We start from the raw sequence: 9,514 nt of genomic DNA, 5'->3' as shown, positions 1-9,514 counted from the left end.
CCAATTGCCTCACTTAAAAAAAAAAAAAAAGAATTGTACAAGGATGTTGGTGGTGCTGTAAACTGGTCCAGCTATTCTGGAAAGTAATTTAGAACTATAACCCGAAATATCACTAAACTGTAAGGAACCTATGACCACTATTAGGCTTATTCACCAAAGAGATAAAAGTAAAAAGGATGAGTCCATATGTACAAAAAAAATATTCATAGCTCTTTTTGTAGTGACAAGTAACTGGAAATGAAGAGGTTGTGCTCCTCCATAGAGAAATGTCTAAATTATGATGTATGAATTGATACTGAACCCTAAGAAAGGATGAGGGATTGTTTCAGACAAACCTGGGAAGACTTATATGAACGGAGGTGTGGTAAAGTGAGCAGAACCACAGAACATAGAAGACTACACAATAATAACATTGTAAAGAAAAACAACCAAGAAATACTTAAAAACCGTAACCTATGATTTGACCAAGCATAACTTCCAGAGTACCAAGAAAGAAGCCCGCTAACCATTTCCTGACAATGAGGTAATAAACTCAAGGTGCAGAATGAGATATGTATCATTTTGGACTTGACCAATTAAGGATGTTTTGCTTGATTTGGCCCTGAGGGCTATGGGACTGTTTATACCCTTTGACCCAGTGGTACCGCTGCTAGGTCTGTATCCGAAAGAGACCATGGAAAAGGGAAAAGGACCCACATGTACAAAAATATTTAGAGCAGCTCTCTTTGTGGTGGCAAAAAACTGGAAATCAAGGGATTGCCCATCAATAGGGGAATGGCTGAAAAGTTGTGGTATATGAATATAATGGAATACTATTCTGCTGTAAGAAACAATGAGCAGGAGTTCATTCAGAGAAACCTGGAAGGATTTACATGAACTGATGCTGACTGAGAGGAGCAGAACCAGGAGAACATTGTACACAGTAACAGCAACATTGTGTGATGAACAATGGGGATAGACTTGGTTCTTCTCAGCAGTGCAACAAACCAAAACAGTTTCAAAGAACTCATGATAGAACATGTTCTCAACATCCAGAAAAAAAGAACTGTGAATTATGAATGCAGATTGAACCAGACTGTTTCTACTTTTGGACTGGTTTTTTTTCCTTCTTTTTTGAGATTCTTCCCTTGTGCTCTGATTCTTTCACAAGATGACTAATGTAGAAATATGCTTAATGTGAATGTACATATACAATCTATATCAGACTGCTTTCTGTCTTGGGGAGGAGGGAGGGAAGGGGGGGGGGAGAAAACATTTTTGGAACTAAAAATCCTGTGAAAACAAATGTTGAAAACTATCCTTGTGTGTAACTGGAAAATAATAAAATACTTTTTAAAAAAAAAAGATGTTTTGCTTGACTAGGCATATTTAACATAGGTTTTTTCTTTTTTCAATTGTGGTGGACAGAGAGGGTCTAAAAAGATTTATAAAATGGAAAAAAAACTAGTAAGAAAAGAGGAATTCAGCCCTTTTTGCAGTGACAAAAAGATTGGAAACTAAGGGGATGGTCATAAATTGGGAATGGCTGAAAAGCTGTGGTATATGAATATGATGGTATACTATTGTACTTTAAGAAATGAAGGGATTGATTTCAGGGAAGACTTGTATGAAGTGATGCAAAGTGAAATGAGTAGAACAATTTATACAGTAACAACAATACTGTAAACGCAATTTTGAAAGACTTAGGAGCTGGTCAGCACAATGACCAACTACAATTCTGGAGGAGTATTCATGATGAAACATGCCCCCCTGCAGAGAGAGAGAGAGAGAGAGACATGATAGATCCAGAGTGCCAATGGAGACATTTTGGTTTTGGATGTGATTATTTATGGTAGGAATTTGTTTTGCTTAACTATACATATGTTTGCAAGAGGTTAAAGAAAAAAGGCTATCAAAACATTTAAAATAAAGGCATTCAAATCCGGCCTCAGACACTTGACACTTACTAGCTGTGTGACCCTGGGCAAGTCACTTAACCCCCATTGCCCTGCAAAAAAAAAAAAAATTCAATAAAATAAAGGCAAAAAGTGAAGGGCAGTAAGGAATCAGAGCCAAGGACAACTTTGAAAATAAGATGTTGAGGGGGCAGCTAGGTGGCACAGTGGATAAAGCACTGGCCCTGGATCCAGGAGGACCTGAGTTCAAATCCGATCTCAGACACTTAACACTCACTAGCTGTGTGAGCCCGGGCAAGTCACTTAATCCTCATTCTCTCAAAAAACAAAACAAAAAAGAAAGAAATTAAGAAAATAACATGTTCAATTTATTTTGTACTTAGAAGGAGAAGCAAACAATATGTGATATACTTTAAAATGTATAAGCTTTTTTTGTTGTTCTGCTTTGTACTATAGAAACAATCTGATTTTGGTGTTTAAGTTTAGAATTTAAAAAGACACAAAAAATAAAAAGAACTGTACAAGGAAGCCAAAGATTTTGGTATTTTGTCCAAGCCTGTATATTTTAAAGGGTTAGATCTGGAAAAATTTAAAAAAATTTAAAGAGTAATCCTGGACATTCCTTTAGCCCTATCATGACCTCATGTGAATGTCACATCTCCTCCATGGACCAGATTTTCAGTATGGGATAAGGAAATACAGATAAGGAAACTGAGGAATGAGGTGAAGTGACCTGTCCAAGGTCACACAACAGAATGTTCCACTTGCCCAAAATTACAGATTGAGCAGTTGGGCAGATCTCCTGTATTAGTGTTTCTTTCTCCTTCCTATGGAGGAGGGGCAGGTGGTTAAGTTCCCTTCATAAGCCAGAACACATTTTATGATTCATGTTTGATTCCTATTTATCTTCACAGGGAGTGCCAGAAGCAAGGGCAAACGATACAGGAAAGGTTACACCATTTGTGCAATCCCTGGGAGCAGCTGCAGGCAGACTGCTTTCTCTAGCCTTCTTTAATGCCTCCTTGAATCACACCCTCAAATTTATTTCCCGTAGCCCTAAGGCAAAAAGGTCTTTCCTCTTTCCGCCTCCCCATTCCTACAGTAGAGTTTGGGCTTCTGCCAAAGGAAGAGTGTAGGTGGCTTCACACACACAAAAATACAACAACAAAAGAAACAAGGCAGCAGCAGAATTACCAGGTGTCCAAAGGAGAAGAAAGGGGGAAGGGCGCAATTTTCCCAGAAGCACAGATTTTACAGTCAGGCAGAGACAGTACTTTACGGGAATAAGCCCCAAGTTCCAGAGCCAGCTGGTCTGCCATTGCTGCAAATGTGACTTGGGACAAGCTATTCCCTCCCTTCCCCACCAGCCTCAGTTTACTCAGTTTCTGAGTCTGCAAATAGAGGATACTGACAGAAATCACGGCCAATTGGAAAGCAAAAATCATTCTAAGGCCCTAAATACCAAGTTAATATTTGTGCAAATTATTTTTCACTATGTGTGGGGAATTACAGAACAGAATCTAATTCCTAAACTTAGCTAACTGGCCAAAAACTATTAAATGAATCACACAACAATAGGGCTGGATGAAACCTTAGTCCTTTCTCCTTATTTTGTAGAGAAGGAAACTGGGGGAAAGAGAAGGGAATAACAGGCCCAAGGTCATGCAGTAAATTGATGAGAGCCCAGACTAGTATCCAAGTCTTCAGATTCCCAATGCAGGGAAGCTGGGATTCCCAGTTCCTTCTCTGAATTATCTTTCTCCCCAAGTAAGACAATAATATACCACCCCTTCAGCTCTGAAAACAAGCCCTGTTCATATTTGGATTGGTGGGGTTCAGTTACTTAGACGGGAGGAAGCTTCCTAGAGCTGATTAAAATCTCCTGATTAACCCAGGAAAGAAAAAGTAAATAAATAACCCAACCTAAGGTGGCTTATCTCTCTAACAAAGTCAAAGATACCTAGGTAGAAAGAGTGGGGTAGCTAGATGGCCCAGTGGATAGAGTTTCATCGATCGACCCTGGAGGCAGGAGGACCTGAGTTCAAATTTGGCCTTAGACACTTGACACATTAGCTGTGTGACCCTGGACAAGTCACTTACCCCCAATTGCCTCAAAAATTAAAATAGAAAGAGTGCAGAACTTGGAATTGGGAAGATCTGAGTTCAAATCCTGCCTCAGACACTTAGCTGTGTGCAGCCCTGAGCAAATTCCCTTAACCTCTCTCAACCTCAATTTCCCCCTTTGTAAAATGGAAATAATAGGGTTGTTGTGAGGATCAGGTGAAACAACATACATAAAGCATTACATAAATACTATTTTTCCGTTTTTATTATCATAAAGCCCCCAAATATAAGAATTTTTCTTGCTAAGCAACCCTTAATCAGCTAATCCCCTTCTCCCTCCCACCCTCTCCCCAAATGAAATAAGAACCTCAAACCCTAGCAACAAATATGCAAAACAAACTCCCACATCAGCCCCATGTACAAAAAAAAAATGTCTCTGGGACAGCTAGGTGGCACAGTGGATAGAGCACCGGCCCTGGAGTCAGGAGTACCTGAGTTCAAATCCGGCCTCAGACACTTAACACCTATTAGCTGTGTGACCCAGGGCAAGTCACTTAACCCCAATTGCCTCACTAAAAAAAAAAAAATGTCTCATTCCACCTGCCCCTTGAGTCCATCAATTCTCTAAAGGGAACTTTTAGAGACCATCTTGTTCACTTCCTCTAATTTTTCAGAGAACAGAATGGAGATTTGGGGAAAGGAACTTTCTCAGGATCATGCCTATCTTCAGTGGCAACACTAGGGCTGGAATGGGGGTCTTCAGCCTTCCAGCTCGGATTTCTTTCCACTCCAGCAGGCTGCCTCTATGGAGCTCACCTCACTCATGGACTCCCCTCTGGCTCCTGACTATGAAGCTGCCTGACTCTAGGAGTGCCTCCATGTCGATCAGTGCCTGCTTCATAGTAAGCATTTAAATGTCTGTCGACTATACCAAAGCTTCTTAAACTGTGGGTTGCAACCTCATATGGGGTCACAGAACTGAATGTGGGGATTGTGAAAAATTTGGCAACAGTAAAAGATTATGTATACCTATTTAAAATACCTATATACCTGGGGTCACATAAAGAGTTCTCAGGAAGGGGCAGCTAGGTGGCTCAGTGGATAGAGCACTGGCCTTGGAGTCGGTAGTACCTGAGTTCAAATCCAGCCTCAGACACTTAACACTTACTAGCTGTGTGACCCTGGGCAAGTCACTTAACCCCAATTGCCTCACTAAAAAAAACTTTAAAAAGTTCTCAGGTGAAAAGGGATGGAGGGATTGGGGGGGGGGGAGGGGGAGGGAGAAGGAAGAGAGTTGAAGAAGCCCGGGCCTATACTACTCATATCTTCAACGTGTTCTGGAGGCAGGGGTCCCAGCTTCAATAACAGAAGATGAACGACGTGTGGCCTGCACTAGGAGACAAAACTGGTGTCAGGGATCCCCAAAAAGCAGAGGGAGATGGAAATCTTCAAAGAAAATGATACTAGACAAATAGCCAGAGCTTTGAACAGAGTGATGACACCAGTCTCATTCTTGAATATGTATTTTTTTTTACTGAAAAAATCATTCATAAATTAACATACAAAAATGTACAAACACATGAGTAAATAAGATAATGACAAAGGACTACTTTTGTGAAAAGTGTGTGGTCTGTTGTTTGGTTTTTTTTTTTAAAACATCTTTAGAGTTCAGTGCAAAAATGTACCCCTGGCACCTCTTAAAAACATAAAGGGCAAGTTCAAAAAACCTAGTGATGGACAAAAATGACCTACATTTTGATGCCATCTGAAATGGTGACTATAGATAATCCATATTTGGAGTTCCTGCTCAGCTGTAATCAGGGGAAGAACCTCTGGCCAGGATTCTAAACCAACTCAGAATCAAACAGTTTTTAGCCAATGGAATTCCCATATGAATCTGTAACGGGGCAGAGGTTAGGTAGGGTTAGGGCAGGGAAGTGACTTCTATTTTTCATCTGTCCCCTCCTCTTTAGTCTCTCGAAGGAGAAGCTCACTGTTGGCCGTATAGAATTCCAGCTGCCAAAATCTCTACAGTATGGTTTTGGATTTGCTGGGCTGGCAGCTTTCAGGTTTTTAAAACAAGCCTTTCTTTTACACCATTAACAAAACACGCACTTGCCTGTATGTTTGTTTGTTTTTTTAAGAATCACATTCATTCTTACTACATTTGACTTACGAGATAAATGATATATGAAATAAACTAAACAGTGCAACATTAAGAGATTCCACCTTTACAAAAAAAAAAAAAAAGGAAAAAAAGAAAGAAATCCGTGATTGCAAATGAATATGAAGTGATTCTATTTTATGCAACGAAACAGACCTTTTCAGGTTGTGTCTCAATCTGCTTCTTCAACCCCTCCCCCAATTAGGTGAAACTTTTGGGCCAGCATTGTCCCAGATGGTAAATATTCTCAAAACAGAGCTTTGTTACTAATAAAAATCAGTTTAAAATCTTGGCATATACACATTCATCACCCATCACACAGAGGATATTAAAATTAAACAGCTGAAGAGCAAATCAATCCAAATATCCTTGACCATCACATTAGATACAGTACTTACACTTCCAATACTTATAAAAGGAGAGTGTATGGTCAATTTCAAAAGGATCTTTGCATTTCTTGAGGGGGAAGGGTGGAAGGGAAGGGAACAAAATCAAATCTTTATTGCTATATGCTCTATGAACAAAAATCCTGTGTTATAATGTTCCCTCATAAAGTTGTTATAAAGCACGTGTGTTCAAAATACTTTTAAAAAACATATGACAGCTTACCAGCTTTCTCAAGAACAGTTTCCTGTACTCTCATATGAGCTGATAAGTGTGACAACCTATAATACCACATTTTCTAGATACCAATTGAGTCCCCAAGAGACAAAAACAAAAACAACCAGACTTGGCCAATCACACCCACAGCCCATGGGAGTGGGGATCATATATGTCCATGGAATCAAATACATGCAACAATGGAAAAAAGAATTCTCACATATGTACACACTTATGTAAACCATGAAAGTTATGGAAGCAGAAGGCAAACTAAGGCAAATGAAGAAAAGGAAACATGAAGTACTCTTTAGAAAGGATTCCCAATCACAATATATAAATACACTTTATGTTTAAAAATAATAGTAAATCTGGTGCTTTCCAGAACAGACATTTTGGGAGATGTTGTTCAGGTCTTACAGAAATTGGTGAGTTTTACACAAAGAAAATTTAAGAAGCACCAATCAAAATGCAACTTATAATCAGGCCAAAAAAAGTAGGAGATATGAAGAGAGTACGTTCATTCTCATACTTCAAAAAGCTTTCTCTGACTGTCGGTGGATATTCTCCTTTTAGTTGTGCTTTGCTCACTGATATATTCGTGTCATCTACTCCCTGGCTGAATTTTAAATTGTTAATGATAAAATAACCAAAACAACACTTTTGAAAAGAAAAAAAGAGCAAAGTGAAGAGGAACCACTGAAGCCATTGGTAATTTAGGAATAAACTCAGGTGGCTAGTTGATTTCTGGAGAACCCAAACTTCTTTGATAGAGCAAAGGTGGGCAATGGTGTCAAAGAGAGTCTGGGGCACGTGCACAAGTTTTTGTGAGGGATCTGGCTCTGGGCAGGCACAGTCATGTTTCACACCCTCCAGGGGTGGGGAAAGTGATTAAGAAAGGGGGCCAGAATAAGAGTCAACATCAGAAGTCAGGGCCAGGAAGGAAAAATGGAGGAGACATCAGCTACAAAAGATATGAAACAGACAACTCAGATATTTTGTTCCTTTTTGAAATGTCTCCCCAAAGAGCCAGAATTTTGGTGATAAAAGACGCACTGCAACTACATTGAAACTAAGCCCGGCACCTGTCAACTAAATAAGTGGTTGAATATGTAAACTCTCTGCTTGAATCCGAGTCAACAGTAAAATTAAATTAAAAAAAGAAGAGGCAATTTACATGGCTTATTTACACTTTCGCTTCTTCAAGAAGCGATAGTTATATAATATCTCTATATACCCTCCCCCCTCCCTCCTTCCCAAAGTAATTAAAAAACAAAACAAAAACACCACAAATGTAGCAGGATGGGTGAGGAGTGGTTCATTTGCTCTTCCATAAAGGCAGCTGCCCTAGTAGAGGGATTGGTTCTTTGCCTCCAAAAGCAAAGATGAAGATGTCATTCAGAAGAACAAGCTCCGTGGCAGGACAACGGCCATGTTTGATCACAGTTCTGGTCCTGGAGATTGTGGCTTAGACAGGACATAGGGATTATTTGGTGGAGCGGAGTGGGGTGCAGTGGAGAGAAGAGCAGCAGGACAGACCGCCATCATTGAAAAACAGAAAGCAAGTCCTGATGAGTGAGGCTCCCAAACCTGCTACACAATCAAACTGGGCCTGGAGAGCGGAGACATCTTGTGCGTGCATTCTGCAATATTCTTCTTCAAACCCTGTGATCCTTCATTAGCCCATGGATTCCTGTTCTCTTTCTGTGCAGATTCACAAAACATCTCACCAGGTTTTCTTGGTGATGGTTTAGTAAAGCAAACTTTTCTTCTCTCCTCTTAATATTCATTCACCTGAGCCAGCTCTGGTGTCAAGTTTACAGTTATATTTTTATACAAGGCGTCATATGTGATGTTTGCAAAGTAGTTCAAATTATTGAGGCCATCCAGAGCTTGTCTTTCCTTTGATTTCCTCAGTAATGCATACCTGTTCAAGGACAAAACAACAACAAGCTTAGCTCTAAAGTCAAGTCCAACACCTCTCTCTACATATGCGTATGTCACTGGGGAAGGGGAATGGAGAAGATAGTAGAACATGTAACAGAAAACTCAGGAAGGGGATCCAATCCAAGGTACCATTTCCATTCGTTTTGAAGACACCATAATGATTCTGAGCAGAGATTTGTAAAATGGTGTTCATAATGATAACCAACTGTCTGCACTGGTCCAGAAAACAAAAACACAAAATTCACTCTCTGAGCCAGCAAAAGCTGGCTACCAGTAGGGAGGGAAGCAGCAGCAACAAGGTCATTAGAAAATCAATAAGACTTGAGACTTGTAAGATTTTAAACACACATATACTATAATACACACACACACACACACACACACACACACGAACTTATACATGCATATACACCCTGTCATAGGGCATGGGTGAGGTATGGAGAGATCTTCATGTGGATGAACCTTGATAAATTCCCCAAAGATTATGGAACAGATGGCAAAACATAAGAAATGGAATTACTATCTTCTTTGAAAGACTGCACTGTCAATTTTCATTGACAGTCTGGCATCCACGCCAGCCTTCTACTTAGAATTAGGGCACTGGGGGGCAGCTACCATTAAATGGATCTTAGAGGCAGATGTGAATTGAGGCCTTCAGGGACAAATGATATTGAAGATCTCTTTGTGACAGACAAAAATTATACTCACCTCCCTAGAAACTGCACTTCCCCTCGATGGTGGTGAGGAATAGATTTATACTTTCCAGTGTCTCCTTCTGGTCGACTCACTGAGTAGCCTGCATTCTGTACTCTGAAAGACAAAGAGGACTAGATTTTAGATTACAGTA

At 39.9% G+C, this 9,514-nt stretch overlaps 1 protein-coding gene across 3 annotated transcripts in view; it reads right to left on the bottom strand.

The window, feature by feature from the left end:
- Positions 1-5,466: 5,466 nt before the first annotated feature.
- The window catches only part of B4GALT5 (beta-1,4-galactosyltransferase 5), a 96,676-nt gene continuing 92,628 nt past the window's right edge, over positions 5,467-9,514 (bottom strand). For all 3 annotated transcript variants that reach the window (XM_043985537.1, XM_043985539.1, XM_043985538.1), the window contains exons 8-9: positions 9,376-9,477; positions 5,467-8,647 (exon numbers count right to left, since the gene is read on the bottom strand). In XM_043985537.1, the coding sequence (XP_043841472.1) occupies positions 8,500-8,647; positions 9,376-9,477 (250 nt within the window). In that variant the 3' untranslated portion in view covers positions 5,467-8,499. The remainder of the gene's footprint in view (positions 8,648-9,375; positions 9,478-9,514) is intronic.

The sequence above is a fragment of the Dromiciops gliroides genome, chromosome 2, assembly GCF_019393635.1.
Source record: "Dromiciops gliroides isolate mDroGli1 chromosome 2, mDroGli1.pri, whole genome shotgun sequence".
NCBI lineage: Eukaryota > Metazoa > Chordata > Mammalia > Microbiotheria > Microbiotheriidae > Dromiciops > Dromiciops gliroides.
The sequence above is the reverse complement of the archived record's forward strand: the minus strand, read 5'-3'. Positions and strand labels throughout refer to the sequence as shown.